The sequence below is a fragment of the Colletes latitarsis genome, chromosome 10, assembly GCF_051014445.1.
Source record: "Colletes latitarsis isolate SP2378_abdomen chromosome 10, iyColLati1, whole genome shotgun sequence".
In the NCBI taxonomy this organism is placed as follows: domain Eukaryota; kingdom Metazoa; phylum Arthropoda; class Insecta; order Hymenoptera; family Colletidae; genus Colletes; species Colletes latitarsis.
Window position 1 is genome coordinate 26,389,561 of NC_135143.1, and position 17,738 is coordinate 26,407,298.

The following is a 17,738-nucleotide window of genomic DNA, read 5'->3' on the forward strand; positions in this document are numbered from 1 at the left end:
AAATGGCGCTAAAATAATATTGTGTGTTAGAAATTCTAAACGAAATTTTAAAAACGGTCATTGCATGCATTAAATAAAATGCTCTCAGAAAAGAAACTTAAACAATTATAAATTGAAGAATCTCTATAATTAAAATATATTTTATAGGTCACGACATAATTTTTGGATCCTCTCCTTTGTTGAACCAAACTACCACGTTCGAGGGATACCTGTATATAGGGTCTTCGGCTACCCCTGGGAAAAATTTTAATGGGGGATTCCAAAGATCAAAATAAGACGAAAATCAAGAATACCAATTTGTTGATTGAAGCTTCGTTAAAAAGTTATTAACGGGGAATTATTTCTGGTCAGATGTATTTTCGGTAAACAATTTTTTTCTCGAAACTGAGTAGAATTTCAGAGGTATGTCCGTTGACCAAAAATGATTGTAATTGACCCCTGCAATCGACAATAATTTTTCCAGAACGATTTGAAATTTTTTAATTTCGTCTAAAAATTTCAGTACCTATTCGAATTTTTTTCTTGAAAATGCGTAGGATTTCGGGGGTATGTGTAATGACCAAAAATGATTGTAATCGACTCGTGCAACCGAAAATAATTTTTTTAGAATGATTTGAAAAATTCTTTTTCTATCGAAAAATGTCACACCTTCTCGAATTTTTTTCTAGAAAGTGGATAGGATTTCGGGGGTATGTCTATTCACCAAAAATGATTGTAATTGACCCCCGCAACCGAAAATAATTTTTCCAAAACGATTTGAAATTGTTTTTCTCCATCGAAAAATTTCACACCTTCTGGAATTTTTTTCTAGAAAATGGATAGGATTTCGGGGGTATGTCTATCCACCAAAAGTGATTATAATTGACCCCCGCAACCAACAATAATTTTTTCAGAACGATTCGAAATTTTTGAATTTAATTGTTAATAACTTTTCAACGAAGCCTCCATGAACAAATTGGTATTCTTGATTTTCGTCTTATTTTGGCCTCTAGAATCCTCCATTAAAATTTTTCCCGGGGGTGGCCGAACACCCTGTATAGATGTTAAAGTCTCGAAGTGGTTAGATAACTAAAAAGCAGAAGTGCTGGGTGTCTCCATTAACATTTTTGCGAGAGTCTCGTGTCTAAATCTTACACTTAACGTGGCAGGACCTATCTCGCAACTTTCTGCGGGGTCACCGCATATGGTCCTGGACCATTACCGCGCAGCTGGCCAAGTGTGTTTTGCCGAGAAAAATCATCCCGGCTGGTATATAACTAGCAGATCGTTCGGCGGGGCTGGATTTTTCCTTTTCCGACGACGTGAAATGCGGAAGAGGATGCCCAAGGCACACCAACGGGCCCTCGATAACACCGGTACGTACACAGGCCTGCACCGTCTATACACGACGAGCAGGACAAAATCACCGGTCTTGGCCTTCTATCCGTCTATTTCGACGTTGTTCATTGTTGCTTTCATGCGTGATTGGCCAAGCTCAAACAGTTTGCACGAAATAACACATTTAACGACGACCAGACGCGAGCGGAGGCCGCGATTTCTAGAGCGAGTAATTCTGCCTCGATAACGCTACATGTTGCATACTTTCAGGAAGAATCTGTCCAATATCCATTAATCTATAATAAATAATTTCTCAACAATTTTGGAAAAAAAGTTTGGCACTATGTGAAAGTATCTCTTTATTCGAGAACATAGATCGTTTCACAAAACAATGAACGAAGTTGAACAAACTTGGAACAAAGTTGGACAATTTTTTTTTCTTTTTTTTTAAATTAAACGAGACAACGATTGTATGTAACTTGTGCAACGTGTTTTAAAGACATGGGGAGAGCCCAAATATGCAAATTTCCCCTGCAAAATGAAATCAAAATGTTCCTTACCATTTGTATGATGATCCATGTCATGGATCACTTGATCTATTAAAGATCTCTGATGAAAAAAGTCTTGGTGTTAGAAAGATTATTATACTGAAATTGTTATAACTTTCATGTACAAAAAAAAGACAGCACATAATTTCTTGTACAATTATCGACAAATGATCACAAACGTTTGAACATTACCGACAATAAATAACTAGTGGTATTCGTGTATTACATGTTCTAGTCGGTAGATGTCACCGAATGTAACGTCGCGTTGTCATCTGTCACACTTGTTACGAAATGAATTATCGAATGCACTTAACAACAATATACCTAACAAACAAAATCAAAGTTGTAGGAAGCGTTTGTTTTTAACGCAACTAAAAGTAAGTACGTGATCATTTACTTTTAATTCTCTGCCGACTATAATCTGCATATGGAAGAACTTAACCTAAAGATGTAAACAAAAACTACTTTCTTTCAGAAACATGTAATTCTCCTCTACACGAAACATATTTTTAGTTACTCTCTTCTAGAATATTAAAATACCTATTGATTTGTACAAAAATACTTTCAAAATTAAGGAGGATGCAACGAACAAATTTACCAATTGTTCCAATGCAATTGGACTCGTCTATTGCAATAAAGATAAGCATGGGTGGATCAATGTTCCAAGAACGAACGCTGATGGGTCGAGCCGATGTATGGCACAAAATTAAAATCTTGAGAGGAACGCTATATGACAAAGAAACTGCTTTGAAAGCTATTTTGAACGCCATTGACCCTGCAGAATTAGTACCTGTAAAATATCAAGCCTTTGGAGAGGATACCTTTTTCCTCGCACGAAATTGCGCCCATGCTCTTGACAAACTATGTAAAACTAATTTAATAATCAAATATCCCGGTGGAGATTCTCTTATACTAATAGTAACTTTGGGGTATGCGTCCATCTATGAACTTAAAATCAATCTTCAACCAGTGCTTTTGGCGGCACTGACCAAGAGATACGATCCTAATACAAAGAGTCTATGTTTAGAACAATTCCATAAAGATCCTGACATGTCAAAAACTCTCTTTTGCCCACTGTCTCAACAGAGATCTTTCAATCATGTTCTCAAACTTACCAAGACTGCTATTGCTACTATTCAGTACTTGAATTTACAAAAAAATGAGCTGCTTAGCATATCTCCTTTAGAAACATCTAACTTGACTTCTATAAAGTACCTTGATCTAAGGTATAATAATTTACTCTGTATGGAATCGCTTGCTCCTTTGAAAAACCTACATATATTGAAACTATGGTTAGATGGGAATCCTCTCTGTGAAAATTATTCAAATTCAAAACAGTACATAAAATCTGTGAAGAAGTATTGTCCTAATTTAATTCAACTGGATGGAGTTTATCTGAACACATTAGATCTACCGCTGATTTATACCAAGTACATAAAAAATGATGAAAGAGAAGAATTTGTCGAAAAATTCACTTCTCATTTCTTCAACCTGTACGATCAGAAAGACAGAACAGTTCTTAAAGGATTATATCATAAAAATGCATTCTACTCTATGAGCTGTGGTATTCCTCCAGCATTGGCTCATAAAAGAAACCTCAATCAATATACCGCAAGTAGAAATTTATTAAAACATGCGGACATTACGAAAAAACGACAACATCTTTATTATGGGCTGGACAATATATTGTTGGGGTTGAAAAAATTGCCACGAACTTGTCACGACCGACAGTCGTTTATATGCGATGTAATGTATGACGATGGAATATGTTTTACTCTTTCGGTCAGTGGTTTATTTAAAACGCTTAATAACTCGTCACAAGTTTTGACATTCAATAGAACATTTGTTTTATTGGCTACTGACGATCATGAGTACAATATATTGAATGATCAGTATTATGTGGATTCAACCACAGTGGAAATTGCACCCAGCCGCATAGGAAGAAAGATTTCATTCGAAGAAATGGTACCATCGTATTTCAACACAACGGAGAAGAAGGAAATATTAAATAAGTTCATAGAGATAACTACATTGAACAATGAATGGTGTCACACATATTTGGAGGAAGCCAAGTGGAACATAAGAATAGCAATTTCGAACTTCATGAAAGATTATAAGTCTTCGGCTGTACCACCCGAAGCATTTGTAAGATAGTATTATATTTTTTTATACATATACTAAAGCATATAGTTAGTGAAAATGATACAATGGTTTCCTCACACCCTGTTAAATACAACAGCCAATACTAGTTAATACGAACGAAAAAGCGTTTTTACTTGTTTAATTTCTATTTTTTCATTTCATCTACCCGCTATAACTTCGACTAAAACTACAAATATCGTAATAAAAAACAGTTTCGCCATTTGTAATTGTTCAAAGCCGTAACAACATTTAAATTCAATTATGTTTAAAACAATTAGTAACGTAAATTCAATTACATTTCGTTGTCTTATTATTATCTCAATGATAACATGTGAAAAATTGACAGAGAGGTAGGTGCTAAAATTTTTCATCGAAATTGAAAAATTTTAAATCGTTTTGGAAAAATTATTTTCGATTGTAGGGGTCAATTGCAAGCATTTTTTATGAATATACATACTTCCGAAATCCTACGTACTTTAGAGAAAAAAATTCTTTACCGAAAATATGTGTGGCCAGGAATGCTTGTGGAATTTCATTTTCTGTCTCACTTCCACTTGTGTTTATGTCTAAATCTGTTGGTAACGTTGCGAGTGACACGGGAATAGTAATGGAGCTCTAAAGTCCCACAAAAATGGGCCGAAAAAATCACTTTATTTTGGATGTGAGGTCTACTCGTATACCTCGTCTGTGATAGGACTATAGAATTTTCGTCTCGTACAACACATATTCTTGTCGCTCAGTGATCGTTGAAAAATTAGATCCCTAATTCATCGGTTGAGTGTGGGACCTAAGAAAACACGAGAACAATCTTTTTGCGTGTTGCATGTATATATATCTGTGTACATCTGCCAGAAAGCTCATGACCTGTTTAAAGAAATGGCATTTGCGACAAGGAGTTTGCGGCATTTATATAAAATATATAATGGAAGTACAGGTACAATATATTCCACACCTCGCCTACCGATTACTCGAAAATCCATTGTCCAAACAGTGCATCTCTATTATTACAACACTGAGCGTAAGTAAACGCAAGTAACATAACCTTGTATAGCAGAACGTGTGCGGTTCGCATGCTTAATATTTAAAAAAAATCTCTATAATTAGCAAATACGATAAAAAGTAGCCGTTATTTGTGAAAATAATGTTACATACTACTAATAGATCCCAATGACATGTACTTAATCATTCAGCTTTTGCGTGAATGTTTCGATCTAAATAATAAATATATATGTACTATGTTTTTGTGCAGCAAATCGACCAAAAATAACAGGTAGTTTAACAAATATACAATCGACCGTTGGAACTGTCCAATCCCTAGCACAGGATGTATTGGACAACAAAAAGATTGGTGAAGAAGAACAGGAAGAAACAGAAAAAGAACAGAGACGCGAACAATCAAAGAGAATGCTTTCGTATAGTTTCACATTTTTTGGTGTATTTATAACCGTTGGCCTATCTTACATAGTATATGATCTGACAAGAACAAGATACGACGAAGAAGGCAATACTATCGAAGATGAATACTCAAATTTACCATTGTACGAAAGAGCATATAAAAGACTCATGAGAGAATTTAATTATTATTCTAAGGTGCAAAATTCTTACTAGATACTCCTTATATTGTCACGTAGAATAATACAAAATTTATAAATGTAAATGGAGTGATCAAAAATACCAAATCGAGTACATGACTTACGATAAAAAGCGCGCCTGCCATAGGGTTAAACTTAATTCACTAATTTTTATTCGGTTAATATAATTACATATTCCTACGTACTTTATTTTACAGATGGTTCAAGAACCTAGCAGAGATAAGTTACTTCCAGATCCACTGAAATATCCTTACATGCAACCCCCTTATACTCTGGTACTGGAATTAACAGATTTACTTGTCCATCCCGACTGGACGGTAAGTTACGCGTAACAAATTGCATTTAATTCGTTTAAAATAAATATTTAGTTTTATCGATTAATCATTTAGTATGAAACTGGCTGGAGGTTTAAAAAGCGACCTGGAGTAGATCAATTTTTACGAGCTGTAGCTCCTCCGCAATTTGAAATTGTTGTGTATACTGCAGAACAAGGACTGGTAATTTTATAGATTACACGTATATTGATATCAAATTATTAATAACATGCATAAATTATAATGTCGTTTGTCTAATACAACGTTTAGACTGTATTTCCTATCTTGGATATATTGGATCCTAATGGATATATCATGTATAGGCTAGTAAGAGATACAACACGTTTTGTAGATGGCCACCATGTTAAAGATTTAGATGCTCTTAACCGTGATCTCAGTAAAGTAAGTATATGACCCATCTTTCTTTACATAAGCTAAAAATCTGGTAACATGTTTCGTTTTATATTTTTGTCAGGTTATAGTAGTTGATTGGAATGAAAAGAGTACAAAATTCCATCCTGAAAATACTTTAAGATTACCGCAATGGACAGGTAACGACGACGACACGACATTGTATGATTTAGCTGCATTCCTCAAAAGTAAGCCATCTTAACAAATTTTGTAAATGTATTTTATGTATATATTTAATTGTTTGTATTATTTTTATTTTATTCACACCTTTCAGCTATATTAGCAACAAATGTAGATGATGTGCGAGATGTCCTCAATTATTATAGACAATTCGATAATCCATTACAAGTTTTCAGAGAAAACCAACGAAAATTAATGGTAATTTGCTTTCAGTAATATTTATATGTTAAGTGAATTTACTATTTATTGGCTCTACTATCCTTCTAGTTGCAGATTGAAGAAGAAGAGAGTAAAGCACAACAGGAAAATAGTAAAGTACTTACATCAAAGTGGAAACCGTCTTTCCTTCGAAGTCGCTAAATAATAGAAAATGCAACATTGTAAAATAAAAAAATTTGTAAACCATTGTTAACATGTTCATTCATTTTGCCAATGCATTTTACGTGTAATTATTGTATAATTTTTATTATAAATAAACAAGTACTTCGTATGTCAAAATAATCGGCTTCATAACTTTATTTTATTGTGTACAGTTTACAGAAAAAATAATTACAAAATAGATTTTCATACTCTATATAAACCCTCCGGTAGACGCGCCTTTTTTCGTACTCTGTACACACGGCGATCATATTAGAAATTTTATCTTTTGGGTCGAATAGATAGAAAAACCTTCAAATGGGAAATAGAAAAAGTTTTTGATGAAAGACTAAGTCGTGTACTCTGCACACGGGCGCGCCCGCCAGATGGTTAATAGATTTCGTATCTTTTTTTTTTACTTCCGTATATTTACCTTTTTTTTTACACGCGCAGTTTTAACTTTTGGTAACAATAATTCCTGTAGCACATTACTGTCATCTAAGCAAGTTATATCTACCTCTTGAGACATGCTTATTAACTCTTGAGTATTAATTGGTGTTGCCACATTGTCCAATTCTTCCTGCGTAGGAACTAATGGTTTCGTATCTGCCGATTCCAACCAATTTAGAACTTTCTGATGGGGTGCTGCTGTCATAGGCAATGGAATTTCTTCGCATATTTCCCACACAGATAAAAGCTCCGGTGCTAATATATCCATGTAAGAGTTCAACTTTTCAATAGATTGTTTCCAATTTGGTTCAAAGTAATCGTTCGATTCGCGTTCGTTGCATTTTAATCGCAATTTTTTATTTGTAAAGTCTAAAAAATTAACGCACATAAATAATATTTCTGATAATATGTATCGTATTTGACGTGCGCAAACACTTACTTTCATAAACATGTTGCATATTTGATTTGTTAGAAATTGTAAGAGGCACTATAGTGTCTGTTTGTAAATTTATTGCATTTTCCCAAGCATTCAATACACAACACGATTTGCAGTTAATGGATGAATATTTGTCTAATTCAGTCTCATGTGTTATGCACTGGTAATATATATCACCTAAACCGAATATGTTACAAAGTTTGTTACGAATGAAAGAAAATATGAAATAAACGAATAATAACCCATACCAATTGAATTTTGTAGAAACAGAAATATATTTTCAGCTTCGTTTATAATGACTGTAGAACCAATATTACACAAGTCAAACCTATTTCTCAAATATGGATTCAAACACATCCCACGTGATTGAGATTCATTTAATGTATTCGTAATGTGAGGAGGAGTAAACGGAAAATTAAATGAGTGCGAAGTCTCGCTACTCGTCCAAGTATTTAAAATTATTGTACTTTCGCCAGGTACTTGACTAGATAAGGTAACAAATTCCTTGTTTTCTCTGCAAACAACTGTCTATTAATCCATATCTAATGAAATCATATTTAACAAATGGTCATTACCTATTTATGACCTGACCCATGATAGGTGGACTTTTGAACTGATGAGTCCATTTTTGTTGCACGCATTGTTTTGGAGAACGATTGTCACACATTAGAACACTGTGATAAGTACCTACATATCTACAGGAATGGTGTCTACTTGCAATATCTAATGAAACATTTTCACATTTTTCCAAGTAGAATTTTGGACACAATGTTAATACTGGTCGATCAAATGGAATCTATAACGTTATTATTACGATTATTGTTCCTATTTATCATTTTTGATGTGTATTTTTATCAAATTATTGAATCGTTACTAAAAAGGATCTGAACCTAGATCAAAACCGCTATGATTGATACTGAATCATTAGTTAGGAACATTATCTTTGAACAAACATTATGTTGCTAAATATTTATGTTAAAGAACATTGTAATTAAGAAAATATTTTAAAGATAGCCAATGAAATAGCATTACTAAATGATATTATTCTTACTCTAATATCAAGATAATGAAGGCAGCATCTATCTACAAATAAAATAACATTTGGATCCATTGCCTGAAACTTTATACTTCCCCATGAATCGTCTAATACGGTAGTTTGCATTACAGTGTTACTACATATGTACTTCCTACAAAAATAACCATAAAGATGAACTTTTTATATTCTTCGTAATATGTACTTAATACAGTAGTGCCCACATAAGTGACCGCACTTTTGCCCACTTAAATGACCGCGGTTATCCCCATCAATTCTTAGAAGCCAAGCGGCTTCGAACATCGAACGTGTCGAGCGTAACTTATCGATACATTGTATATATGGTTTCTTTCTTTATCTCCATTGAATTCTGAGAAATAACCATGCCCACATAAATGACCGCGACCGATCCCGAGCGTGGTCGCTTACGTGGGCACTACCGTACTACGTTTAAAATTAATATTTACATTTTAGTTATATCCCATAATGTTATGGATCTTTCCACATTTACTGTACAATACTGATTGGTATTAACTAAATTTAAATCTGCACTAACATAAGGAATTTTTGACGGTTGTCGATGAATTTCATTAAAACTGTATTTGTTATCACATTCCGACAGCATATAAAAATTACAATGATTTTTGTATCTACCCAAAACATTACCTAAAATGTTGATCAAACTTCAATGTTGTTAATGACAATGATTCTTATGAAGACTATCCAAAAATTGTAGTTACATAAACGTACATGTATTACTATTAATATTATATTTTAATTCATACAAGGAACCATCAAGGTCACATTTAGCTGCTTTTTGAAACAATGGTTTCCACAAAAATTCTTCTACATTAACAACAGGTGTGGCAACTATAAAAATGTTAAAATCAGACCACAATTTACTTAAAAGTATAAAAATACTACTTCAATAATAATACCTAATTCATTCATAAATGGGAAAAGTAATATACTTGTATTATTTAATTGTACACGGTTTACAGATCCACCTGTATAATACCAATTATAAGCCTAAACAGAATTTCTATTAGTTCCATTCCAAATTGTTTATATTTTCAAACATTATTATTAATTTTTCATACCCCTTCAAAATAAGGATCTGGATCCATATCAATAATTGCTGCTATATCTGCTACATATTTAGGCACTTTGGCATCAAGTGTATCATCTTTACGATTCCATTTTATATCTTTCTTATGTACTGCTCCTAATTCTGTACAAAATGATATATTCATAAACATATGATCTTCCAAATTCACATACCTATCATAATAATAGTACCTTTTTCGTGTCTAAGATAATAATGTTTCAGCCTCTGTATATCATCATTCATGTGATTCTTAACAGTAAGTAGTTCTAATGCAGGATCTTCTTCATCTAATACTGTGTGACATACAAATAGATATAGTGAATATATATAAAATATCATTTTGTCCAACTGAATTGCTTACCACTTCTAGGTAATTTAGCAGGTGGCAAGAAAGGCCTTGGAAAATCACAGTAATAAGGATAATTTTGATACTGTTCAACAACATTTTCTAAATCTGAATCATCTGCAGAAAAGTTAGTATGTAAATTATATCCTGGCACCAAGTGATGTGGATAATTTTTTAAATAAGGCAATTTCAACTTGTCTTTTAAATTTGATTCAGCACGTTTATATGCTTTTGATGTCACAATACTTTGGCCCTCCATTATACTGCTTTCCTTAATTCTTGTACTTCTTTATGGACAGAAAAAAAAAATATATATAATATATATATAGAGAGAGAGAGAAAGAGAGAGAGATATTTACATGTGATCTTTACTAACCTATACCGAATTAAATTACTATTTTATCGTAAAATATAAAGGACACAGATAAAATTTTCAAGTTTTATTAATCATATTGGTCATCACAATAATTCTTTAATAGATGCCAGATTCAGCACCCGGTGCACTACTCACGCATGCTAGACCACGCGTACGTGAGCTCATGGACTTTCGGAAAGTCGACAAAGGCAAACTAACACATACTCCTTTCTCGATTTTCCGAAGCTATATACCCGAAGTAACTTCGAACCGCCTCGTGGGAGTCGAGAAAGCCGCTCAAGTTGCGTGGAATAGTTTGTTATTTTCAACGATAGATGGCGCTTATTTTTCGACCTCAAACCCTCTGGTGCTAAAACGCCCAAGTTTGTCGTGGAATAGTTCTTTATTTTCAACTATAGATGGCGCTTATTTATCAACCTCAAACCCTCTGGTGCTAAAACGCCCAAGTTTGTCGTGGAATAGTTCATTATTTTCAACGATAGATGGCGCTTATTTATCGACCTCAAACCCTCTGGTGCTAAAACGCCCAAGTTTGTCGTGGAATAGTTCGTATCGTCCACGCTAGATGGATTTCTCGACAAGCTTGGGCGTTTTAGCACCAGGGGGTTTGAGGTCGATAAATAACCGCCATCTAGCGTTGAAGGTAACGAACTATTCCACGACAAACTTGGGCGTTTTGCCATCCGGATTTTCAAAGTGCCCAGAACATTTCCAAAATGCTGGCGGTCTTGCGAAGAGGTGGCATGTATCTTATAGCTAAGGGAATAATGGGGAGAGGAAAAGAAAGGTAAAAATGATGAGAACACATAGAATTCTTTGAAATTATATCATTTATTGCCATAGATTTACATTATTCAAAGTTTTAATACATATATACCATGTCAGGAATTGTCAACAGATTTAGAAATGAATTTCAATCCCTTCCCCATAGTCAACTCGCATATACTTACGCACTCGTTACAACTGCTGCCCATCAATACTGATTCAGTGAATGGTTTCTCAATACATATGTGCCTTGATAAATCTAAAAATTGATTGGTGGTGCCCAGAGTAAGCTTACCCCTCCATTTACGCACACCAATCCACAGCCATGTGTACGTGAGCTTAGGTGCTTTGGACAGCTTCGGGAATTCAAGAAAGAAGGCGAATGTGAGTCTTTCTTTCTTGCTTTCGAAACAGCTGAAATCCGATTTGTGTCAACCTGCATATGATTTTGAATCTCAACTGCCCAGGCATTTTTATTTTCCAACTCATGTATACCTATTACACATAAACGAGATAAAGAATAGACGTATCGTTAGGGGGATGAACGCTATCGCTGTACCACGAGTGTCTTATAACATGAGATACACTCTTCCAAAGTGGAACAAAATGTTAAAAAGATCATGCATCAAATTGTAAGGGGATTCTCGTAAAAAAGCTTTAATCTTCGTAATAGTTTTAATGGGTCGATGATCAACAATGACTAGCTTATGGTCACTGGTGGTCAACAGTTAGGTTGACATTAACGTCAGCGGTCCAATGAAAATCCAGATGATCCGATGATTTAACACTACATATTAATACTACATACTGTAAAGTAAATAAAATACCATAGTATTTATTAAGCTTTAAAAGGGCATTGAAACTAGAATCGTTGTTATTTCACAATTCTATTTTATTATTTCATTTGTGTAAAGAACATGAAATATACTGACACAGAAATAGTTTAATACATTTTATAGACAACTGCATTATACATAATTTATTGACGACAATACTACTTTCCGTTGTTTTACAAAACTAATGTAATAATAATGCTGAGTATTCATTAGTTGTAATTGTGTTATGTTAATTGATAAATATAATATAATAAATACTGTTGATAGTCTTAAAATAACTATCACAGCATTTCTTCGACGTCATAACATTCTCCTATACCTAAAGAAATAAATCAACGTACTTGCTTTGTTAAATATAATACTATTGTAACAGGTGAACACATAAAAGTTCAATTAATCTTCCATAGCTGCTTCTTTGAATATTTCATATTCAATAAAACTGGAATACTACATTAAATACTACATTGTATAATTTTAAAAGCAATACTTGATTGAACAATAGAAAGGCGCAATTTCAATTACATCAACACAACGTTGAACAAAAAAATTTTAAACTTCATAAAACTTGTTCGTTAATGTTTTTTCGGCATCATATTATATTATTTATTTTATTCATCTATAGATTTCCGTTGTAAAAAAACTATGTCATGTTAGTGTTAATAATAATAATCAGTCTGATTTTTATGTGTTTTTTTTACAAATAATCTGAAAAATATTATTAAAGATATGAATAATGTATGCTATCAAAATCGCAATAAAGTAATAACTGAAACTTACGTAATTATATTAGGTAATTCTTTATAGTGACATATATATTTATGACCAAGTCCATAAGACGAATCTATACGTATAAACTGAATATGATTTGTATCATTTCCATGATAGCATATTGCAGCTTTATATAACTAATAACATAAACGTAAAATTTGTTATTATTATTTCGCTATAAAAATTTAATTCAAATTGATTCCATACCTTTTCACCCAAGGAAAATGGTACAATATTATCATCTTCCGCGTGTAATATCATAACAGGACATTGAACGTTTCTTATATGTTTATCTGATTCAAAACGAAGATGATTGTTGTAAAATGGTTCAACAATCATCCAATGAAACCATGGTAAATGCTTAAAAACCTTGAAAAACAAGCAATGTATAAATGCGTTTTTAATATGGTTGGAAAATCATAGCATGCTAATATTGTTAAAACATATTGCATAAAGTCTAAAATACCTGTGCTAAAGGGTGTTCGCTTAATTCATCTGCAATATTGTTAAATGGTGATTCTAAGAACAAGCCTGCAGGCTGAATATTTTCTTCTGTCAATAGTGCTAATACATGAGTGGAAACACTACAAATAACAATATATTTTATAAAGATTATATCTGCTTCTTTTTGCCATTGCATTAATGTAGTTTGAAACAAATTTCTAATTCATACCCAGTGCCTAAAGAATGACCCCATACAAAAACGGGTGCAGATCCATTCACCTTTTTTAACAACCATTCAAGTATATATTTACTATCTGCAACTACCCCCATTTCAGAAAGTTCTGCTTCTTCACTATCACCATAGCCTGCATTTATCAAGGAAATTTAAACTTATGAGTAATCAAATAATTATTTACATTTATAATTGTCAAAATATATTGGGCTTACCCCTATAGTCAAAGCATATAACATGGTAATCTAAAGTTTGAAAAAGTTTATAAAGTTCTAATCGATGGCTACTTGCTCTATTACCACTGTTACCATGCATATAAAGAAAAACAGGTTGTTTTGCAGTACTTAAAACAGATTCATAATCTTCATCATTTATAATAGTAGAATCGTTTATCAATGACTGAGGTAGAATTTGCCTAAAAATAAACCATGTTTATTTATACTACATTTTCTATACATTTCCACTTACCATACTCCTATTTTTACTTGTTGATGGGTTTTTAAGTAAAAGTTTCTTGTTCCTTTCATGCCAACTGATTCTGGTTTTGTAAAATCTACATTAAGTGGCCATTGTACTGAGAATAGAAAAAACAATTATGCACATAAATATATAAAAATGCAGTTTATTAAACATACTTTACATTTGACTACTTACCAATGTTTAAAAAAAGTATCTTTTTTTGTATGGTATAAGAGTAATGAAATATAATTGGTAAAAGCCCAAATATAATAAGGTATGTAATTATTGATACCTTCATCACCCAAAATAAATATCTGAAATTCACGTTTCTGTGTCTAAGATCTTATCATATTAATACTATAAATAAATAACTATGCAAAAATTAATATTTATTCACAAAACTCATGCCTAAATTTGTTCATGTTAACAAAACCATAATAATTGTTGAATAATGTAAGCAATAAATGTGTATGACTTACTAGTATTAGTACATTTTTCTTGTTTTTATGATTCATAGCACAATTTAACAAAAATTATAGACATAAAATCCTTTACATTAATGCATGCATATAAAACTAGCCATAAACAAAAATACAAAAATACCATAATTCCTTTGTAACAAACCATTAACAAAGTATTACAAAGTATAATAATATTTATAAAATTATACCTTGTTAATTTCATAGCAGATGAGGTACATATTTATCATTTAATTACTAATCATTCCACATTATTTAATGCATTTAGTTTGAAAATTAGTTACTTAAAATATGGAGCACACACAGATTGAAATTTGCAAATGAAACTATTTTCATTTTACATTTCATATGTTTAATAAAATATTTCAAAAATTTGTCTTTATCTTTTCATTGCTTATTTACACATTTTCCAATATTTTAATTCTTTTTACATTTTTATTGAATAGTGTAATAAGAATATTGAATAGTATAATAAGAAAATTGAAATAGAAAAGGAACATTGCATTTTATGTGACAAAGCAAGCAATAGAATAATGTATATATAACTATGCACAATTAGAGAATAAAATATAAAAAGCACCAAATACACATAATTAAAGAAATATTTGTAATAAAGTATTTTTTAAACAATTAATCAAGTATGTCCAATTTTTAAGACATTTGTTATTTATTAAAATTGTAAATCTGGTTTAAAAATTAGAAATATTAATAAGTGCTGAGTTATAGTACTTACAATTTCTATTACAAAATTTTCTGTTATCATTACAAGTAACAAAGTTGCAAAATATTTTTATATGGTCATTTTTCTCATCAATAATGGAATATTGTTCCATTAAATCATTTAATAAATCAATTTACTATACCAGAAACTGCTTTATTTCCAAAAAATTGAACATTGAACATTATATATATGCTATAGTCAATGAATGAAGAAACATTGAATAAAATAGCAAAGTTACATAATGAAATATGATGATATATATAATTCATATTTATACCTTCTTTTCTTTATTAATTTCTTAAAGTGAATTAATTGTATACTGATACATAATGTTTTAATCCAATATATTACAAAGAATTATTATCTTTATATACTACTACAAGATATTGAACACAAATTGTGTTGACTCACAGTGACTGATAATCTTAACAAAAGTATGACTGTTATAAACACTGAACTTTAATGTAATTCATAAAAATAAGGAAATAACAAAATTAATTTAATATTATTGTACAAAGTAGCCAAATTTGAAAGATGTATCAACAAGAACCCTGTATCCTTTAAGAATCAACAATAATAAATATTTTAAATAAATCATGATTATAGCAGAGCAACTTACATTCCTGTATACCAAGTATCAAGAACGATGAATGGTGTAGCTGCTGCTAATAGTAGATAAATAGACTGCATATTTGTTAGTAGCTACCAACCAAACCTAAAGCATCATATTGATTCCACCTTTTTAAAATAATTTACTTGTGTAAAAGTTCTTGCGAGGAATTACTACAGAACAATGGTACATGAAAAATGAGATATAATGTTATTTGTTGTCATATGTATATATTATATATATAAGTGTAATTATTCCACACATACAGATTAAGCTTTATCATAGATGGTTTCCTAATACTAATGAGACCTTCTGAATCATTATGAAGTCATTATATTACATAATTTCATAAAGACAGTTGTAATAACATAATATTATTTCCAAAAGCTTTACTTGTATAAAGATACATTTTACATGAAATTTTATAATTCACAAAAAATTTTCAACAAATAAGTGCTTTCTATTAGATGTAGAAAGTTGTACTTAAAAACTTCATAATTAAAAAAAAAAGAAAAAATAAATTAGTACACTTTAAATAAGTGAAAACTATGATATATATTATATAAAAAATATACATTTACAACATATAATTTTTTGTACTTTAATATATCCACCTAAAATAACAAATTAATAATACTAAAATATCTCATAAAAAACGGTTGTATTAATAAATGCATTTGGTGATAAAGTGATTGTTTGCAAAATATGCAAATTTCAAATTCAGTGCCATTTTTTATACTATCTGTTTAAATGACACTTTCCAAATTAAATGGCTACAAAACAAAATACATTACAACTTTTAAGACTGCAACATTTTAAAACAGGTGGTAATAATTACACTTGAAGGTTACATTAGTTAGTTGGTTTACTATTGAGTTTTATGTCCAAACATTAGTATTCAAAAGCAGATGGGAAATAATACTGTGTAATATAACCAGGATAAGAAAATAATTAGAAAACGAAACAGTACCTTTTTTTAAAACGTTTCTTTGGTAACCAAAATACCATAATAATTGAAAACTAATAGTATTTATAAGAAAAAACGATATCTCTATCCGCGTAAAATAGAAAGACTGATTAATACCGATTTATGTAATTACACTTCAACTATAATTGTAAGTCAAATATATGAAATACTACACTTCAAACATAAAAACTTTTGCTTAGAATAATGACAAATTTTTGAAAAGTATATTTTTATTTTAAAGTATATTTAAATAGAAAACGCTTGTTTGAATCCCTCATGCCTATTCACTATCGTATTTAATACTGAAGATATAAATTCAGAAGAACATACATATGTATGTATATCCTACGATTTCACTTTGTGCTAACCTAGGCTGAGACGAGGTCTTTATCTGTTCCTGGGTTAAATACAGAGATGGTAAAGAAGGACTACAAAAAATTATCAATCAAAGGTTATTGAAAAAATCGCATTAAGTATCTTATATTAATTATTGCTAATCATAAATGACATGTAAGATTGATTTAGTATTGCAGACGAGGTATAGTGTGCATAGAATATATAATCGAAATTTGTGTTCTACGAATTAAAGTGCCGATCTGGAAAAGAATTACTTTTTCTAAAGCGTACTCTACGTTTAGACAGTAACACTACGAATCATAATGAACCCCAATCATTGAAGTTGATTAAAATAGAAATGTAAAACCTTATCCCTATATCATAAATGAGATGTAGAATAAACGATGTTAGTTATGTTTTTTTGTATCACGTTGATTATAGACATGACATAAACACATACGAAGTACAGATTAGACATTTCATGTTACGAGATTTGATGTTATCCGAACTG

At 31.3% G+C, this 17,738-nt stretch overlaps 4 protein-coding genes across 14 annotated transcripts; 2 read left to right on the forward strand and 2 right to left on the reverse strand.

Annotated features, from left to right (window-relative positions):
• Positions 1–2,114: 2,114 nt before the first annotated feature.
• LOC143346588 (nuclear RNA export factor 1) lies at positions 2,115–4,346 on the forward strand. Of its 2 annotated transcripts, none has more exons than XM_076774812.1 (2): positions 2,115–2,246; positions 2,341–4,346. In XM_076774812.1, the coding sequence occupies exon 2, from the start codon at positions 2,445–2,447 to the stop codon at positions 4,017–4,019; it is 1,575 nt and encodes a 524-aa protein (XP_076630927.1). In that variant the 5' UTR covers positions 2,115–2,246; positions 2,341–2,444; the 3' UTR covers positions 4,020–4,346. The 2 variants fall into 2 exon arrangements, with proteins under 2 accessions (XP_076630927.1, XP_076630928.1); XM_076774813.1 differs by having other exon boundaries at positions 2,125–2,242.
• A 368-nt stretch (positions 4,347–4,714) lies between these two features.
• On the forward strand, positions 4,715–7,005 carry LOC143346589 (mitochondrial import inner membrane translocase subunit TIM50-C). Of its 2 annotated transcripts, none has more exons than XM_076774814.1 (8): positions 4,715–5,025; positions 5,257–5,597; positions 5,797–5,916; positions 5,989–6,096; positions 6,184–6,315; positions 6,389–6,512; positions 6,599–6,702; positions 6,772–7,005. In XM_076774814.1, exons 1-8 carry the CDS (start codon positions 4,884–4,886, stop codon positions 6,862–6,864), a joined length of 1,164 nt encoding a protein of 387 aa, XP_076630929.1. In that variant the 5' UTR covers positions 4,715–4,883; the 3' UTR covers positions 6,865–7,005. The 2 variants fall into 2 exon arrangements, with proteins under 2 accessions (XP_076630929.1, XP_076630930.1); XM_076774815.1 differs by having other exon boundaries at positions 6,778–7,005.
• Positions 6,995–10,788, reverse strand: Taf1c-like (TATA box-binding protein-associated factor RNA polymerase I subunit C-like). 2 transcript variants are annotated; one of them, XM_076774811.1, is made up of 12 exons: positions 10,611–10,788; positions 10,250–10,500; positions 10,080–10,181; positions 9,881–10,011; positions 9,719–9,809; positions 9,531–9,650; positions 9,248–9,446; positions 8,799–8,934; positions 8,323–8,543; positions 7,996–8,261; positions 7,751–7,924; positions 6,995–7,680 (listed from the first exon to the last, which is right to left on the reverse strand). In XM_076774811.1, the coding sequence occupies exons 2-12, from the start codon at positions 10,491–10,493 to the stop codon at positions 7,277–7,279; spliced, it is 2,088 nt and encodes a 695-aa protein (XP_076630926.1). In that variant the 5' UTR covers positions 10,494–10,500; positions 10,611–10,788; the 3' UTR covers positions 6,995–7,276. The 2 variants fall into 2 exon arrangements, with proteins under 2 accessions (XP_076630926.1, XP_076630925.1); XM_076774810.1 differs by having other exon boundaries at positions 10,250–10,521.
• Positions 10,789–11,426: 638 nt separating this feature from the next.
• LOC143346722 (lysophosphatidylserine lipase ABHD12) lies at positions 11,427–17,706 on the reverse strand. 8 transcript variants are annotated; one of them, XM_076775114.1, is made up of 10 exons: positions 17,688–17,706; positions 15,934–16,097; positions 14,310–14,428; positions 14,124–14,229; positions 13,871–14,070; positions 13,653–13,788; positions 13,446–13,563; positions 13,187–13,348; positions 12,989–13,116; positions 11,427–12,916 (listed from the first exon to the last, which is right to left on the reverse strand). In XM_076775114.1, the coding sequence occupies exons 2-10, from the start codon at positions 16,002–16,004 to the stop codon at positions 12,868–12,870; spliced, it is 1,089 nt and encodes a 362-aa protein (XP_076631229.1). In that variant the 5' UTR covers positions 16,005–16,097; positions 17,688–17,706; the 3' UTR covers positions 11,427–12,867. The 8 variants fall into 8 exon arrangements, with proteins under 8 accessions (XP_076631229.1, XP_076631230.1, XP_076631228.1 ...); XM_076775115.1 differs by lacking the exon at positions 17,688–17,706 and adding an exon at positions 16,895–17,253 and having other exon boundaries at positions 15,934–16,029; XM_076775113.1 differs by lacking the exon at positions 17,688–17,706 and adding an exon at positions 16,895–17,253.
• Positions 17,707–17,738: the final 32 nt, after the last annotated feature.